Source organism: Zalophus californianus, chromosome 9 (assembly GCF_009762305.2).
Source record: "Zalophus californianus isolate mZalCal1 chromosome 9, mZalCal1.pri.v2, whole genome shotgun sequence".
NCBI classification, from domain to species: Eukaryota; Metazoa; Chordata; class Mammalia; order Carnivora; family Otariidae; genus Zalophus; species Zalophus californianus.
Window position 1 is genome coordinate 116,309,694 of NC_045603.1, and position 20,383 is coordinate 116,330,076.

General features: G+C 36.2%; 1 protein-coding gene across 4 annotated transcripts in view; it reads right to left on the reverse strand.

Moving 5' to 3' along the window:
* MYO3A (myosin IIIA) overlaps positions 1 to 20,383 on the reverse strand; it is a 231,842-nt gene that overhangs the window by 94,488 nt on the left and 116,971 nt on the right. For all 4 annotated transcript variants that reach the window (XM_035729263.1, XM_027593914.2, XM_027593918.2 and 1 more), the window contains exons 16-20: positions 16,985 to 17,083; positions 16,783 to 16,897; positions 10,133 to 10,259; positions 5,995 to 6,205; positions 2,807 to 2,954 (exon numbers count right to left, since the gene is read on the reverse strand). In XM_035729263.1, the coding sequence (XP_035585156.1) occupies positions 2,807 to 2,954; positions 5,995 to 6,205; positions 10,133 to 10,259; positions 16,783 to 16,897; positions 16,985 to 17,083 (700 nt within the window). The remainder of the gene's footprint in view (positions 1 to 2,806; positions 2,955 to 5,994; positions 6,206 to 10,132; positions 10,260 to 16,782; positions 16,898 to 16,984; positions 17,084 to 20,383) is intronic.

The following is a 20,383-nucleotide window of genomic DNA, read 5'->3' on the forward strand; positions in this document are numbered from 1 at the left end:
TCACAGGTCAAACCTATGATTATATTTGACTAAGGAAAGTGTGACCATGACTTTAATTAATGATTTGGCTTAATAGCTGTTTCTCATTTATAGAAATCAGAATAAGTGCACTCTCTACCTGTGATAGCTACTATACACAGCTATGGTAAGCATTTCTCATTACAATTTTCGCATTCATAGAGAAGTGACAGAGTGGGGGAAAAAAACAAAAAACAAACCAAACCAAACATGTGTACCCACATGTTAAAATCTAGAGAATCACTGACTAATCCCATATCCAGCGGAGCACACGTCATCGACCTGATCATTCAGCTGCCAATGCGTGGCCTGTAAGATTATGAAGCAGGGATTCTGGATGGTTACCCTAGGAAGGCACTTGAAAGGATTGTGAATCGCCTTAATTCCTCAAACTGCTTTGTATAATCCTGGATTCTAGTTGAAATTTTAATTTGTTGGGGACAATTTTGAGTTGTTTTGTCTTGAAAGCCTCTCAAGGATATTTAAAAGAGCCTACCAGAATAGTTTCATTTGTAGCAAGCCCAAAGGCAAAAAGTATTAAGAACATAAGGATCATGGATAAAATTCAAGACTATCAACCAAAGTGCACTGTAAACTACAAATCCTATAAAAAGTAAAAAGCAAATAATTATTGAAAATTATGGGGGTGGCTCAGTCGTTAGGCATCTGCCTTCAGCTCAGGTCATGATCCCAGGGTCCTGGGATCGAGCCCCACGTTGGGCTCCCTACTTGGCGGGAAGCCTGCTTCTCCCTCTCCCACTCTCCCTGCTTGTGTTCTCTCCTTCGCTGTCTCTCTCTCTTTCTGTCAAATAAATAAATACAATCTTAAAAAGAAAAGAAAATTATGTACATTGGTTTAAAGGCTAGTTCCAATAAAACCAGGTTCTAACCTCAACCCCCAAAAGAGAAGAATCACAGAGATCTACCAACACAAGCTGTTAACTAATCAGACAGGAGATACATGAAGATGCACCCAGTTCCATGAAGGAGGTAATCCTAATAGATTCCTATCAAAAAGTCCAAACAAACAGACAGACAAAATTTACTTGTTTTAGGCTCTGGTTAGAATGGATTCTGTGAACACTGTGAGGTATTAAAGCAAGATGACACTAATTTATTAAATATTTGTTGAGCACTTGCTATATGTTAGGCTCTGAAGATACAAAACGAATTAAAACATAATCCTTGACCTCAAGGAGTTTGCAGCCTCATGAGAAAGGCAAAATTATACACCAAATATTTTTATTGGAGCGTACAGGAGGGAGGAACATGAACAAGTCCCACTAATCTTCTGGATTTCAGTAATGGGAAATGAAATGCAACACGACATTTTTTGGCTTCAGTAAGTGCATGGAAAGAGATGTCACTCACTGAAGAAGAAAATTACCCAAGTCATTCTAATATGCAGCCAGGATTGAGAACTACAGATCTATGGGATGGTACAGGATGAGTAACAGAAAGATGGTATTTGGGATGCCAAAGGAGGGGTTTTCCAGAAACACGAATCTGCCAACAGGGTTGAAAATTACAGAGAGGCTGATAATGTAGAGACTAAAATGTTTCTGATACTAATAATGACTGATGAGATTGGAAAGGTCCATTCCATTAGGGTGGGGGAAGTCAGAACCAGATGCTACAAACTCAGCATATGCAGGTTGGGAAGAGATCAATTCAGTGCAATGAATACCGAATATGATTTCAAGAAGTTTGGCTGTGGAGAGAAGACAGAGGCCATGGAGATAAGCAAGTTGGAGAGGGCTCTTTTTTTAATGATTTTTAAAGATTTCATTATGTATCTAGGCTGAGGGATGGCCCTAGTGGAGAGAGAGAAGTGGAGAGAGACAGACAGAGACAAAGACAAAGCCAGAGACAGAGAATGAGAAAGAAGAGAAGGAATGCATATCTGATGGAACAAATCTTGGGGTAGATGAAAGCTATGCAAACACAGATAAAAATCTTACATTTTTGTCCCCCCCTTTTTTTTGGCCCAAGAAATGTCAAGATCTAAATCTTTTCTTTTGCTACTAGCGTTTCCACAATGCAATTTTAAAGTAAATTCTCAATAAACCTAAATATTTTGAATCAAAAGAGGTTTATGTACCTCTAATTTATCTCAAATTTAAATAAAAACTTCGGTTCTTATCAGTAAGCGCAAAACAATTTCATATTATTATTATGGGGTGACCAATGACATACTAAATGATATAAAATATGATTGTTTCTTTTAGACTTGATAAAATAGTTTAATTTTAATACTACAGCTTTGCCAAATGCATTTCAAGTAAGTCTCTGATTTTTGAAGCTGAATCATAAATTACACGTTGTACCCTGACAAAATTGCCGTTTGGCATTTGCATCAAACCCATTATCTTGTGTTCTGTTGCCTAGTTACTGGAATTCTGAAGTTTAAAGCATTTTAGATGGGTATTTAAATTTCACACAGAATTTCAGCCATGCAGTCTACAGAAAGACAAACAGTTGGACACATCTGCTTCCTTAAATTTCCAAAGGAAACTTCTTTGTTTACATGGGCTCAGACTTGCTAAGTTTTGCAGAAGGGTGCATTGATTTTCAATGGAGGGCATTCAGCATCACACTTTGAGACACACTAAAATCATACTTGTTTTCTGGTTTTGTTTTTGTTTTTACTACGGGCATGGAGAAAAGAAAATCCTTCCTTTGCCTATATGTTTAAGGCTTGAAAACTATGACTGAAGTCCTGCTTCATTAGTACAATTCTGCATATAACACACACATATGCATGCATCTTTATAGTACCTTGACTTACCTGTTCCCATGTGAACACGTGTTGATTGAAATAATACTGAATTTGCTCATTTGCAATGTTAATGCACAGCTGCTCAAAGGAATTTTTTTTGAAATTTTCAAAGCCAAATATATCCAGAATGCCAATGCTTAGTTCATCACCATTCCCACTGGAAAATTAAAGAGGCATTATTTTGAGTTCTTACTTTCTTAAGAGGGAATGTAAAGCACGGTATCTCAGAGGATAATTTTGTGATTTAGCTAAGAAACTACTACCAAGACAGAGAGTGAAAAATTTCTCCATAGAATATAAAGTAGGTAGCATTAATTTTAATATGTAAAAGATACACGATTTTCCTTGTACTACAGAAACAGCCCCTATACTTTCTCCTGTAGGTTCATGGGTACAAGATCATAGCCCTAAGTAAGTCATGAATCATAGGGAAAACCTGGCCAGCACTTAGAACACAGCAAAAATATGTTCAATAAAAACTATACCAGAAAAACAAAAATTCTGTGTAAGAGTATCTTTAACCTTTCACTTTAGGACAATGAAAACATCTTGCTAAAAATATTTTACCTCTTTAAAGAATTATTATTTATTTTTGAGTTATTCATTCATAATTATTTAATATAGAATAAATGGTAACCTGGAGAAAGATAAATATATTTGAATTTATTTTATAATCAAATATTTAAAAATGTAATTAAATACTATTTTTTTATTTTTTTAAAAGATTTCATTTATTTATTTGAGAGAGAGAGAGAGAACATGAGCAGAAGAGAGGCAGAGGGAGAAGCAGACTCCCTGCTGAGTGGGGAGCCCAATGTGGGGCTTGATCCCAGGACTCCAGGATTGTGACTTGAGCTGAAGGCAGACGCTTAACCGACTGAGCCACCCAGAGGCCCTAAATAAGTATTTTATAGTTAAATATTCCAAATGCATGTTTTTCCTGTTCCTCCATAATGGTTACCTCTCTGTTCATTAAAAGTTAGATACTGGGTCAAAAGTTTGCCCCTCCCCCAAGAAATAGCATTGCAAAGTTATTTTCATGTGAATTTAAAAAGGAGAGAACAGGGGCACCTGGGCGGCTCAGTTAGTTAAGCGTCCGACTCTTGGTTTCAGCTTGGGTCTTGATCTCAGGGTCATGAGTTCGAGCCCAGTGTGGAGCCTACTTGAAAAAAAAAAGGGAGTACAAACATCTCTTTGTACTCACTATTTATGTAAACTAGGTTAACTCTTAGTGCTGTGTGAGAAAGTGATTTGGAAATGACTGTTGTCAGCTGCATGCTGGGACGTGAAGGATGCTCTCTCTATTTGGAAGAACTGACTGAACTTAGAAGGCAAAGTTACAGAACACTGTGATGGGATCAACGAACGGAAAGCTATCCAGGTACTTCTGAAAATTCCTATTTATGAAGAATAAGTATACATTTACACTGGTTCAGTCAAAATTACTACTCTTTTAAAAAAAACTGTAGTCCCACAGGATCCCATTGAGATAGATATTTAACTTGTCTAAAAATGTGTTAGAGCCAGGAGGACTTTAGAGATGACCTCGTTCAGGGATTCTTAAACTGGGATCGGCTAATGGCCTTCAAGGGTCTGGAATCACAATCACGTGTCATATTTTGGTGGGTATGTAGAAATATGTCCATTTTTTATTTTGGAGTGAAGAACGTAGTTTTCAAGAGATTCTTAAAAGGCTCCAAGATACCTACCAACAATTAAGACCACTGAATTGTCATTCCACGCCTTTATTGAACAGGCTGAAGAAGACAAGATGCAGAGAAAGGCAGTGACTTGCCCAGGGTTGTGCAAGCAATTAGCAGCAAAGTCTGGCACAGAATGCAGGCTCTTCAAAATCTTAATGTAAATCTTTCCAGATTGAACTAAACTATTTGAATGGGCTTATTTTCGTTTCTTAAACAGTCTGTAAAAAATTTAACAATCTAAGATTTGAATAGCTTCCTTTATTGTATGGAAAGGAAAGCTACTAAGTAGTGAATAGGCTATCGTGGAATTTTCAGCAGATCACCTGTTTGGAAGCCATATCCTTCTGGGTACCACTTAGGGGTCAGACATGCAGATGATAACTAACAAAATGAGGTTGTTTGTGGAATATACAGATATTGAAAATTCTTGAATGTTTCCATTTTCATCTGAAAATTTGGCCGCCCACAGATGGCTACCAATGAACATACAAACTATTTTGACCGTTAAATCCTAATGGGCAAATTGGATTTTGATTTGCTGACCCAGTCAGATAGGCTACAGTTTAGCAGGGAGGCAAGAAGCAATTTTGAGGGATAGAGAGTTAAGAACATGGAGGAATAATGGACAATCTCTTCGGCATTTTGGATAATACTATGGTGTGGTATGTATTTTAGTGGAAAAATGACAGTGAATTACTCACCCAAAATGTGTATCAAATGGTCTTTTATGCCTAGTCAGTAAATGTGAGCGAGGTGACTTAAAGTCGGCAACTATCTTATTTTTTTGTATACAAATTTCTACAGATTGTATAATTTGTGGCAGAACAAAGCTTTAGGTGTAAATGTAGGGACTTATAACTATGCACAATGCCTGGTACATAGAGAGCACTCAGTTAATGGTGGCTGTGATTCTTTATTTCTAAGATGAGTGCATAGACTTATGGTCAGATAGCTATTGTTCATATATGGGCTCTATCATTTACTATTTATTTAGAGCATTTCTGAACCAAATTTCATTGCAGGTCATAAGACCTACCCTTACAGGGTTAGAGTGAGAGTTAAAATATAAGAGAAAGTTTTCCTTTGCCTTCAAGATTTAATTTGATCCCTTAGAACAAAGCAAAATACAAGAAAAAAAAAACCTTGCTAAAATGACATTTTATGCAAGTATCAAGTGCTATATACTTCACAGTACACCTTCTTATTAAAAGAACATATACATGGATAAGATGTCACATTAAAAATTCACTTTCTATTATGTTCATTCATGTTGCTACAGTTTTTATGTCCCAGCACTTTAAAAATTTTATCGCAATCTGGCCCAATAAAGTGGTACTAGGAACTAAAGCAGATCTACTGAAAAAAAACTTTAATAATTACATGATAACAGTTAGGAACATCTTCAGAGGCACTCATATACAAATCAGTAAATTAGAAAATAGATTTGCATCACCTGACATTTGGGGGAAAAAATGTTTCCATAAGAATTTTTACCTTAGTGATGTGCCATGCTTCAATAAGCTGTTAATACGATTGACTATCCAACTAAAGAGACGCCCATATAAAGTTTTTGCCATAGCATCTCGGACATCAGTGGCTTTTTCTACAGTATTGGGTCGTATGATGGTTTCTCCTCTAGTGACCACACAGTGGGAGGTGAGAGCTTCTTGTAGCTCATCTGCCTGAATGCAAAGCAGAGAAGCGGCTAAAAGAAACAAACAGAGGTATTGTTAGAAAAAGTCATGGCAATGGAGTAACTTACCATAGAATGAAAACGTCTCGGTTTACCTTCTTCAGATGACATGAAATAAATATGGGAAGACTTCAAAATGTAAAAATAATTTCCTATTCAGTAGTAGTCCTGGTTCTTCTTGATCATTTTTCTCTACTTGACTGGTCAAATGTAGGCTGCCGTATAATACAGCACAACTCGAACCGAACTGGCTGACAGAGGGAAAAACATTTCCACAAGCCAGTGGTTGTTTATGTAATGCCAAACATAATTTCACTGAATTATGTTAAATAATTTAAAATCATAATGAATAGGTGTAGGATAATTTCGATACCATTATTATATACACATTTTCAAAATGTAGAGATTAATTGGAAGATTACTTAGACTTCAGGGATACACCCAAACAAATGTATTTTATGTAACTTTTGCAATATTTAACCAAAAAAGCATAAACCATATCTTGACATTAGTACTTTTTTTTTTAATCATACTACTTTTCAGTTATACATTTCGGTGACTAACGTTTGTTAAAATGTGATGCCTGGAACATTTATTTATATTTAATGATAAATATCACAGGGAATTTTAAATAAATAATATTTAAATTCAGTGAAGAAAACTCATTTTTGAATAGAATAAACATCTTTAACCCAAACTATTACATGACAGACTATTTTTTAAAATCAGTTGTTCTCCCTCCAAATTATTTTCAACATTTTGAATTTGCTTTTAGCATTTGGGACAAGCTATTTCTTGGCTATGTGGCTAAGATCATTGAACCTTACTTAAATAAAATAATTTTTTTCAAGCTGTGGAAGTAACACAGGCTGACTGCAGAAATCTTACCTTTGAAGTTAACATTCTGCATTTCTTTCCTTTTAGGCATGTTTACAGCTGCTATTCTTTACATACATTTCATCTTAATAAAATACCTTAAGCATTTCTCATTTTGTTAAATATTGCTTGTAAATGATTTTAATTTGCTGTATGATATTCTGCTCTATATCATATGATATCAATAATTTTTAAACTGTTGGATGTTTAGGTCATTTCCATATGTTCACAATTGTAAAGAATGCCAGGATAAATATTTGGGGGCATGAAACTGTGTTCCCGTTTTGTATCATTGTCTTAGCATAAACTGCCCAAGTTCAGCAACTGGTTCAGAGCATATAAACATATTTAAGCCTTTTGATATACACTATCCAGCTGCTCTTCAAAGACTCTGAACCAATTACATTATTATCAGCCAGGTGAAAAAACAATAATTTCAATGCAATTTCATGGACACCACAGGTTATGATTTTTGAAAATGACCAATTTGATAGGAAAAAATTCCTTCGTTTTTCAATTTGTTTTTAACTGACTCCTAGTGAAGCTAAATACTTTCTTCTTTTCATATTTTTATTAGTAATTTGTGGTTTTTTATTTTATAAACTGCCTTTTGTCATTGATATATTTATCTTTTCCTAATCAGCTTAGAAGAGCTCTTTATAGCTCACACATGCTGCTTATATATACGCTGCAAATATTTTCTCTCATTTTTCCACTTGTATTGCAATTTCATTTATTTTTCTTTTGGTAGTAAGAAAGAGTCTTTAATTTTTATGTAGTCAAATATCCATTCAAAAAAAATCCTTCCTGCTTTTGCTTTTCTGCACATAAAATCCTTCAAGTCTTTTCTCATCTCAGAATTATATAAATGCACTTTGTCTTGAACTTTTATCACTTTTTTGCATTTAAATTGATATAGGTTGGGAATTCATTTTGGTATATGGTATATGACAAGAATTTGAACCCCCCTCCCCCAAATGGCTAGCCAGTTCACGGTCACTACAGCATAGATTCCCTAGTGATTTGTAATGCCATTTCTGGCAATTCTACTTGGATCTGTTTCTGAAGAGTGTCTCCCATTGATTAATATGTCTATTTCTATTCCTACATTGTTCATTCATTTGACATATATTTATTAAGTGTCTACTACGTGCCAAGCATTTTACCTGGGATTATATTGCTAAGTATAATACCTTGTGAGAAAAACTTCTAGTTTTGATCAACTTTATCCGGACGGAATGGGAAACTAATCAAGAAATTTAAATGGGAAAATAGAAGGAGGAGAGGGAGAGGGAGGGACAGGAGGTACAAAGGGAGGGAGAGGGAGATTGAGAGAACCCACTGATACACGCATTTAGTGGTTTCTGAATGAACTGTGGAGAATGGCTTGGAAAAGTTCAAGAATTGATGTAGAAGGAACAAGTGGGAGTTCACTTAGCTCAGGTGAGAGGTGCTGTTGTCTTCAGTGAGAATGACGATAATGGAGATCAAGAGAAGTAGTCAGATTTGAGAGATATTTATGGGATAGAATAGACTAGAACTGGTGCCTGATTGAAATGATGCACCTGTAAAACCATCAGGAAACATGGCCTTGGTTTCGAGATAATTCCTTGCAACTTTAGTTATAAACCATTTTAAGTAAGTCAGCAAAACTTCTATTTTCCATGAATGGCTATTCCAGAAAGTGCTTCAATTAATTTTAACTATATTCATATTAATATTAACCTTCTGTGACCCAAATGACTGTCTCCTATACAGAAAAAGGTTCTCAATTACCAAAGTCATTTCTTAGTTTGGTAGTTTCTAAGTATACTCATACCTACAACATACCTCTGTTGTAAATCATTCTATTCATGGCTGATAACTCTTCTAATTATGATCAATGGTGAGATTTGAATCCATCATTGGAGTTTTCTGTTTTTTCCTGCTACTTCTGACAACTGAGGACTTCTGGGAGCTACAGATCAGCTCAGAGCCACTGGCCCGTGGGCTCCAAAAAATACTAGGTTTGCTGAACAAAGGGTCCGCCTGGAATCTATGCAGCCTGCAGCACACTGGCTAAAAGAAGGCCCAGCTCACCGTGGGCTGGAGGGAGCTCCATGGCTCAGATAATAAGTAAATAAATAATATGAGTCTAATGCCTCCTGTGCCAATTAACTTTATTTTTGTATGAAAAATCAGACCAGGTTCCCAGGTCCATGCCAACCATTACATGCCAACCTCAGTCCTGCTGTATTACCAAGCTGGTCCCAGAGACACAGCGGGATGGAGATGACAGGGATCTAGGGACAGGTCCAGACCAGGATGGTTGGCATCTGGTTCCCTGCAATTACCCTAGAACATCTCATTCTGTTCCTCATTAAGTATAAGTCAGAAAAAAATGTATAAATAAAAATTTATATTATGATTCCCTAAGTGATGAATGAAACTTATAACAAATCTGGAATTATGGGGGCATATGACCATATTAAAAATTTTAAAAAAAGTGTATATTCTAAATAAAAAAGCTATGCCACCACAAGATCAGTGGGAAACCTTAAGTTATTGGAGTAATTCATCAAGTTTTACTAGTTAGACAAAAAGGTTGATTTGAAGCAAATACCATGATGAACTTTTCTTATATAGAAAATGATCGCAAAATCAGTCATCCAGGATGAGTGAGTAGAAAAGCCACCCAGTATGAAAATAAATATACAATTCTTTATTACTTATAAAATGATATAGATGCTAAATCTATAGAATAATAACTTTAACTCTTTTCAGATCAGTTTACTAAATTTTAGTGAGAGTTTCTGTGTTTTTACATTGAAATGTAAATAGCTCCTAAAATAGTCATGAAAGCCTAGTCTTTAGAAAGGTTCTCTACAGTTAATTTGTAGGCAAGAAGATCTGTTTTAAATATTGGCCTTTAAAAACTTCATTTTACACAAACTGAATCGGAGTATTCTTTTTTAGGATTCCAGATAAGTACAATTGCTTGAGATGATCTTTATGAGACACTTACAGTATTTCATTAGACATTTTTTAAGAGTGCAGTTTTGAACAGAAGATAATAACACTCACAGTTCTCCAGAGCTACGTGATTGGAAATGTGGCTCTTGTCAATCTGGTGTTCAGTTGCCACAGAAGAAAACTCAATGTTGCCAACATTCAAGATTGCAGCCAGTATACTGTATATACTTCCAAGTTGCTGAAACACACCATAAAAATGTTAGCATCACCCTCCCCTGGAGAGTATAACAAGGCAGTGACGATGGCTAGGGACAGAGTGGGGAAGAATTGTAAGGCTCCGGCATAAGAAGGTCATCCCGCAGATGGTGATGTCAGACTATGAGATCCAAGTAGGCTCTGTCTCCTTAGCTATTTTAAAATGAGAGGGGAGCATGGTGCCTGTTACCCAGTGAGTGCTGAAAGAACTATTTTGCGAATGCAAATATGAATAAAAAATAGAAGCGAGGAGCTTCGCAAGGAGGAAGTAGAAACGATCAAATTCCTGAGGCCACAGATAAATCTATCTATGGGAAACTTAACTTCAGAACTTAATGTGGTCATTTCCAGATGTTCGTTCCCCTTGAAGCCATCTTAAAAGTGACATTATATGTGTGGATAAATGAGAGTTAAGAAAGAGAAATCCAAAGATCCCAGCATCAAAATCCAAGGATATGTGTGATTTAAGTACAGGCATGAGAACTTTGGACTACAGCTTGGAGTTTAGAGTAGTAAAACCCTTTTAAATAAGGTACATCAAAAATACATTCGGAAACACACACCCATACCCACAACTCTTCTTGGGGGCACTGGAGGCATTTTGCCAAGGAGTCAATGGTAATTGTAGGTGTCATTCCAACTATGTTCAAAGTGTAGTAAGTTATAGGAAAGAGACAAAATCCTTTATTGTTTTCTTATGTTGCTGCCTCGATTCTAACCCAGCTCCTACACTTAGAAATGATTATTCCATCCGCTCCAACGTTCCAAGTCATGATAAAAACTGGATACGGAAAAAATCTTCAGGGATATTTATTCATTCATCTACAACATATATGAATATAGATTAAATGAATATATAAACATTAAACTAAATATATTTATTGAATGAATATATAGACATATCTGTGTCTATCTATGTATTCACTTATCCAAACGCACATATATTTTATGCCAGGCACTGTTCTAGGCACAGGGGATTCAGCAGAGGCAGGACGAAGATATATGTTTCCTTGTGGTGTTCAGGCAGTGAGAAGGCAGACATTAAGAAAAGAAACAAAGAGACAAACATGACATTTTCAGTAACAAAATGGGCTGGGAAGGAAATAAAATGGAGAGGAGGGAGAGTAACTGGGAAGGGCAGGGAAGGCCTTTTGAGTCAGGGAGGTTAGGGAAGGCCGTCCTTTGGGAAGCAGAGGCCTGGATGACAAGGGAGTCAGCCAAGGAAAAGAACTGGAATCAGACTGTTCCAGGCAGAGGGGCCAGCGAGGGCACCAGAAAGAATCTGGGTTTCCTTTGAATGGCCATGGAAAGCCACTAGAGATTTCAAAGCAGGCAGTTTTGATATTTTAAACATGACTCGCCAGGATGTGGGAATGAATGGATTGGGGGCAGACGGAAAAGTAGAATGGGCAGGAGGCTAGTGAGAGGTGGTGGCTTGGACTAGAACAGTAAGCGGTGGAGAAAGAAAGCAGTAGATGGACTGGGGCATATTTTGGAAGTAGAACAATAAATATGCTGATGGGCTGGATGTGAATCCCTTTACTATGAAAATTCTCCTGGTAAGGAATTCCCATTTGTAATATGCATAACTTGTAAAGAAGCAACCAGAGTGGGCTTCAGTGGCAGATGGACAAATAAATACAGCGTCCGACATCCTGCTCTACCTTTCTTGAGAAAACTATAGACCTTATGGATAATCTACACCAGGAATACTCCATAAGTAGATTGTTGAGAACTATGTTCCTTCAACACTTCGTGTGTTTGTCAATTATGGACTGGAAAGTTCAGATATGTAAGTTCCAAAGTCATATTTTAAGTTTTTAGAGATTCATTATAGAGAATCACATGCTGAATCAATCGACTTTTAATTCTTATTCAACTGTTTATGAGAAGGACTGCGTAATCTTTCTAGACTGGGGCTCTCTTTGATATCCTATAATTACAATATTCATTTGGATTAAAGTTGGAGCCTCAGAGGAGAGCAAATCAGGGACCTGGCCCAATTTCGCTTGGTAGCTAGATTGATGCGGCTCAAAGGGGCCTGACCTCAGGTATAGGTATGACCTTGACCAAGCACTTGGGTTATTCATGGTACAAAGACCAATCATCTTGGGGCACCTGGGTGGCTCAGTTGGTTAAGCGACTGCCTTCGGCTCAGGTCATGATCCTGGAGTCCCGGAATCGAGTCCCACATCGGGGGGGGGGGGTCCCTGCTCAGCAGGGAGTCTGCTTCTCCCTCTGACCCTCTTCCGTCTCGTGCTCTCTATCTCTCATTCTCTCTCTCAAATAAATAAATAAAATCTTTAAAAAAAAAAAACCTCACTGGGCGCCTGGGTGGCTCAGATGGTTAAGCGTCTGCCTTCGGCTCAGGTCATGATCCCAGGGTCCTGGGATCGAGTCCCGCATCAGGCTCCCTACTCCTTGGGAGCCTGCTTCTCCCTCTGCCTCTCTCTCTCTCTCTCTCTCTCTCTCTCTGTCTCTCATGAATAAATAAATAAAATCTTTAAAACAAAACACCTCACTGATATAACTTTAATATGCAAATCTGATAAAGATATAAAAGAAAACTGTAAAACAATAGATAAATTTCACTGATGAATAGAGATGTAAAAATTCTAAATAAAACACCAGGACATGCAATCCAGAAATTTGCCAAAGAGAAGTACAGTTTGATCACATTAGATTTATTCCACAAATGTAAGGATACTTACATATTAAGAAATCTATCAACATAACAAGTGATATCAACAATTTGCTGCAGAAAAATACGATTATGTCAATTGATAATAAAAAGACATTTGATAAAACTCTTCAGGATTCCTAATAACAGCCCTAAACAAAGCAACAATAAAAGGAAATTATTGTGATAGACTCTCTTAAGAGCAAACCACCATAACCATTTTTATTTAAAATCAGAAATGAGACAGGGAGGCAAGTTATAATCCTTAGTAATTAATACTGAGACTCTTAGATGCTCTAAGTACACAAAAGAATAAAATGATATAACAGGAAAAAAGTATAAAACTATTCTTTTTGCTGATGACATGATTATATATTTATATAAGTCTACCAGCAGAAAAAAATATTTAGAATGACACCAAAAACCATGACCTGGTTAGAAAAAAATCTAAAAATAAAGCTTAAGTTCTAGATAAATAAAACTATAAATCATTAAAAACTCAAACAACATCTAAACAAATGGAAAAGCATGTCAGGATCCAGGATGAGAAGACATAAATAACATTATAAAAATGACAATGCCCTAAAAGTTAATATATAAATTTAATACAATTCTTCTTAGAATTCCAGCTGGGGGTTTGAGAATCAAAAGTAAGTATATCACGGGGGCACCTGGGTGACTCAGTCAATTGAGGTCTGACTTGATTTCAGCTCAGGTCATGATCTCATGGTTGTGAGACGGAGCCCCATATTGGGCTCCGCTTAGTGCAGAGTCTGCTTGAGATTCTGTCTCTCCCTCTCCCTGTCCCCTCCCCCTGCTTGCGCTTGCTCTCTCTCTCTCTCTCTCTCTCAAATAAATAAAGAAATAAATAAAATCTTAAGAAAAAGAGTAAGTATGTCATGGACAAGTCATATAACTGAAAACATATTTATACTACAAATGATAAAAAATATGTCTATAATGTTCAATGAGAACTTAAAAATTGAAATAAAACATAGAAATGGTTCAATAAAAAGGGCAACGTACATAAATATGCAATTCATAAAAAAGCAAACCCAAGTAGCCAGCAAACAAATGGGAAGATGCTCAAATTTACTATTAGTCAAGGATATGTAAACTGGAAATGAGATGGTACCTACACCCAACAGATTAACAAATATTTAAAAAGCTATGGCACATGGCAGAGATGGTAATGGGAAAGGTACTCATATACATTGCTGGTGGAAATAGGAAGTGTTCCATAGTTGTTGGAAGGCAGTGTTGCAATTCATATTCAAATTTAAAATACACATACCCTTTGACCCAGCAATCCCATTACTAGGGACCTATCCCACAGAAATAAAAGCACCAGGAAATAAAGGCATATTTTGGCTTTGCTCAGAGTGACAAAGATCTGGAAACATTAAGAGTGGTATGCCCGGTCATATCTGAATAGTGGAATAAATTATGGTAGTACACACCATGGGATACTATGTTGCCTTTAAGAGGACTGATTTAGGGCTATACTAGATGACTTGAAGGGATTTCCACAAGGTATTGCTGAGTAAGAGAAAACAGGGATAGAAGAGTGTGTGTGATATCATGGCATTCCGTATTAATAAACAATGACCATCCCTCCAGAGTCACGTGTATGTACATGTGTGTGTACACATGTGTATGTGGCGTCTACAAACAGTGTTTTATGAACAGGGAGACAAATACGAAATTTTGGATTATATATGTTGAGTTGTTCACATCCATTTGCTGGGGAAAGGGAAAGAGCACAGATATGGATGGAGGGGGTGAAATGGGAAAGAGAGAGCTGAACAAAACAGAAGTTTTAAAAGACTGCACTAGGAAGTGACGAGCTGATCCTCAAATTCAAATCAAAATTCGAGAGACCCAAAACAATCTTGCAAGAGAAGAACAAAGTTGGAGGAATCACACTGTCAAATTTCAAAACTTATTAGAAAGCCACAGTACTCAAGACAACATGGTACCAGCATAAACAGCGAGAGGCCATTATAATAGAAGTGAGAGTTCAGAAATAAACCTCTACATTATACATTTATGGTAAACTGATTTCCAACAAGGATGCCAAAACCAATCAATGGGGACAGAAGAGTCTGCAACAAATGATTGTGGTACAACTGAATATCTACGTGCAAAAGAAGCTACCTCACACCAGACACAAAAATCAACTCAAAGAGGAACAGTGACCTGTATGTAAGAGCAAAAACTATAAAGCCTTTAGAAGAAAACTAATGCATAAATCTCTGTGTTTCTTATCTATGACACCAAAATCATAAGCAACAGAAGAAAAAAGAGGTAAAATGGACACCATAAAAATGAAAAATATGTATACTTCAAAGGACACCATCCAGAAAGTAAAAAGACAACCCATAGGAGAAAAGTTTTGCAAATCATGTATCTGATAAGGGACTTGTATTTACAACATAAATAATTCTTACAACTCAATAATAAAACACAACCCATTTTTTAAAGGTAAAGTATGTATATAGATATTTCTTCAAAGAAGATATATAAATGACCAGTAAGAACATGTAAAGAAGTTCAGGGTCATAAGCCATTAGGGACAAGCATATCAAAACTACAATGAGATACACTTCCTACCCACTAGGATGGCTCGAATTAAAAAGACAGATGATAGTAAGTGTTGGGGAGGATATGGAGAAATTGGAACTTTCCTACACTGCTGGTTAGGGTGTAAAACAGTGCAGCTGCTTTGGAAAATAGCCTAGTAGTTCCTCAAAAGGTTAAACACAGTGTTACCCTATGACTCAGTATTCTACTCCTAGGTATATACCAAGGAGAAATGAAAACTTATGTCCACACAAAAAGTTGCACATGAATGTTCATAGCAGCATTATTCATAATAGCCCTCAAATGGAACCAATCCAAACGTCTATCAACTGATGAATGTCCATAAAATGAAATATTATTCAACACTGAAAAGCAATGAAGTACTGATACATGCTATAGCATGAAAATATCAGTATGTTGAATGAGAGAAGCCAGTCACAAAGGATGATGTATTGCATCACTCTGTTTATGTGAACTGTCCAGAATAAAAAGCTCTATGGTGATAGAAAGTGGAGATGGGGCAGGAATGAGGAACTCCTAACTGCTAGCATGTTTCTTTTGGGGGTGAAAAATTTAGAGCATGAAAATATTCTAAAAATGATTATGGTGATAGATGCACAACTCTGGGAATATACTAAAAGACATTAAAATGTATACTTTAAATGGCTGACTTTTATGGTATGTGAATTACATCTTAATAAAGTTGAATTAAGAAACTGCACTAAAGGGGCGCCTGGGTGGCTCAGACGTTAAGCGTCTGCCCTCGGCTCAGGTCATGATCTCGGGGTCCTGGGATCAAGCCCTGCATCGGGCTCCCCTGCTCAACAGGGAGTCTGCTTCTCTCTCTCTGCTGTTCCCCCTGCTTGTGTTCTCTCTCTGTCAAAAATAAATAAAATCTTAAAAAAAAAAAAAGAAACTGCACTAAAAACAAGACTGCACTAAAAAAGAACATGTCATCTGTTCCCATTTATGCATTTATGAAAAAGGGTAAATATATGTGGGAGATGCAAATGCAAATTATATGTCAAGTCCACTGTTTCTTTATGTATAAAGTAAATATTGTAACATTCTAGTAAATATTCTAGTTATTTCATAAGGTAGTTTCAGTAATTATAAGGATGATTCACATAAAACACTTGATACAATGCCTGGCATATATCAGTCACTCAGCAAATACTAATTCTTTCCATTAGCAATGACAAAAAGATACTTCCTACAGAGGTTCAATGTCTTTCATACTTACCTCCATTGTAAAACCTATGAGTTTGAAACATTGCTCAATTAATTCATATTGTGATTTATAGAAACTATTATTCATCATGTCCTGTACTGTTCTGAGGTGGTCATTTTGTAGGTATCTGAAAAAAATATGAAAGGATGGTCAAAATCTAAAGTTCAATGGGAAGTGAAAATATTACTTAGAAAAGTGCCACCTGCTGGGTTACCTGGGAGGCTTATTTTCAGGCAGTTTGTAATGGGCTAGTTTCTTCTTTTCAGCCAATCCAGCATAGATGTAGTAAAAAATATGAAAATTTTTTTCTCCACTGAAAAAATAAGACATTTTCAGTAAGAATATTTACTTAGAAAGAATATTAATTAGTAAGAATATTTACTAATTGTTAAAATTACTTGGCAATATAATGATCAGAACAACAACTATGAGTGCTACCAGGGGTTTCTCAGAGTACTGGATTTTGGCTTTTTATTGTCCTTGTCACTATTTTCAACAATCACTGTCATTAAATTCCAGACACTGCTAAGCACTTTATATGAATCATTCAATGCACATTTGTGACTACCAGGCATTGTTCTAGACACTGGAAATGTGACAGGAGTGAAACAGTCAACAATCCCTAAACTCTTGGATTTTACATGCCAGTGGGAGCAGAAAGAAAAAGCAACAATTTTATGATGATATATCAGATGGTCAGAAGTGCTACATTATCCCATTTACCTGCCATAACATCCTAGTTACTCATAGCGTTCCCGCATTTTATATACACGGACACTAAGGCTTAGAGGGGCTACCATTCTCCCCTCAGGTCACAGAGTTGATGGCCAAACTGGATTCAAACCAGGGCTGTTTAACTCCAAAGCCTAAGTCTTCAACCACTTTGTGAACTGCCTTTCTGGGGTTCAGTTTTCTCACTTGCACGAGAAATCTCTGTGGTCTATGTATAAACAGCATTCCCCAGATTCTGGAATAATACAAATACGGGAGTAATAGCGACAGTATATTCAATTATGTATGTTTATGTGTACATATAATAAATATACATGTATATATACATATATTATGTATGCTTATATATGATGAAATCAATGATAGCAATGATACGAGGGACTGGAGAGAGAAATTAGGATTATTTTGTTATTATAAGGTGCTGATGATAGTGTTATTTGAAGGTAGACTTGGATTAGTGGTAATGATGTATTGAAAACTCTAAGGCAACCACTAAAAAAATGAAAAAAGAAGAATCACCAAAATATGCTAAGAAAGGTGAGAAAATGGCATCACAGAGAAGGCTCAATTAAAACTACAAAAGGCAGAAAAAGAGTGGGAGACAAAAACAGGAACAAAGAATGAGGGCAACAATTAGAAAACAGTAATATAATAGATATTAATCCAATTATGTCAGTAATCACTTTGAACATCAGTGGTCTAAATAATACCAATTAAAAGACAGAAATTGTCAGGGGCACCCGGGTGGCTCAGACGGTTAAGCATCTGCCTTCGGCTCAGGTCATGATCCCAGGGTCCTGGGATTGAGCCCCACGTCTGGCTCCTGGCTCAGCTGGGAGCCTGCTTCTCCCTCTCCCTCTCCCTCTGCCTCTGCCTCTCCCCTGCTCATGCTCTCTCCCTCTCTCTCTCTCTCTCTCTCTATCTCTCTGTCTCAAATGAATAAAATCTTAAAAAAAAAAGACAGAAATTGTCAGAGGGATCAAAAACAAGACCTATATACATATGTTGTCTACAAGAAACCCACTTTAAATATAAAGATACATATTAATTAAAAATAAATGGGTAAAGAAAAATATACCATGCTAACACTTATCAAAAGAAAGCAGGAACAACTATATTAATTTCATACAGAGCAGTCTTCAAAGCAAGGAAGTTATCAGGGATTAAGAAATGTATTACATAATGATAAAGGGTTCAATTCTCCAAGAGACATAATAATCCTTAATGTTTATGGATATAACAATGGAGTGTGAAACTATGGGAAGCAAAAACTGATAGGACTGCCAGGAGAAATAGAAGAATCCACTATTATAACTTCAACACACGTCTCTCAGAAATGGACAGATCCAGCAAGCAGAAAAGCAGTAAGGACACAGTTGAATGCAACAATACTATCAAACAACTGGATATAACTGACACCCTCTAGACTACATCATCCAAAAACAGCAGAATTCACATTCTTCTCAAGCTCATATGGAACATTCACCAAGACAGACCACATCTTAGGCTATAAAACACACCTTAACAAATTAAAAATAATGGACATCATATAATCTCTGCTCTTAGACCACAATGGAATGAAACTAGAAATCAACAACAGAAAGGTAACTGGAAAATTCCAAAATATGTGGCAATCAAACAATGCAGTTCTAAATAACACATGGTTCAAAAGATAAATATTAAAAGAAATTTTAAAATATTTTGAACTAGGTGAGAATGAAACCACAACTTGGCAAAATTTGTGGGATGCAGTGAAAGCAGGGTTTAGAGGGTAATCCATAGCCTTGAATGACTACGTTAGAAAGAAGAAAGATCTAAAAACAATAATCTAAATTTTCATTTTAGGAAACTAGAAAATGAGCAAATTAAATCCAAAGTAAGCAAAAGACAAGAAATAATAATAGAAAAGAAATCAATGAAATTAGAAACCAGAAATCAGGAGAGAAAAATCAATGAAACAAAAAGGTTTTTTTTTTTTTTAAAGATCAATAAAATCAAGAAGCTTCTAGGCCAGGCCAAGAAAAAAAAAGAGGACAAAAATTACTAATATCTGAAATAAAAGAAGGGACATCATTACAGGCCCATGGAAATTAAAAGGATAATAAAAGAATACTATGAGCAACTCCATTCTTCAAAACCTAGATGAAATGGACCAATTCTTTGAAAGATCCAATTTGCCAAAACTCACACAAGAAGAAATAGATAATCTGAAAAGGTTCAAAATCTATTAAAGAAATCGAATCAATAATTAATAATCTTCCAAAATAGAAAGCTCCAGTCCCACGAGTTCACTGTTGAATTATGCCAAATATTTCATGTAGAATTTATACCAATTCTCTACAGTCTCTTTCAGAAGAAAATAGATGCAAAGTGAGTATTTACCTTGTTCAATAAGGCCAGCTTTATCCTAACACCAAAACCAAATAAAGATATCACAAGAAAACTATAGACCCATAGCTCCCATGAACCTAGATGAAAAAATCCTCAACAAAACTTTAGCAAATTGAATCCAGCAATGAATAAACAGAATTATATACCACGACCAAATGGCATATACCCCAGGTATGCATGGCTGTTTCAACATTTGAAAATCAATCCATGTAATCCATCATATCAATAGGCTAAAGAAGAAAAATCACATGATCATATCAATAGATGCAGAAAAAGCATTTGACAAAGTCCAACAGCCATTCGCGACAAAAACTCTCAGTAAACTAGTAATAGAGGGGAACTTCCTCAACTTGGTAAAGAACATCTATAAAAAACACTACAGGTAACATCATACTTCATGGTGAGAAACTGACAGCTTTCACACTAAGATCAAAAACAAGGTAAGGATGTCCCCTCTCAACACTTCAACACTGTACTGGAAGTCCTAACT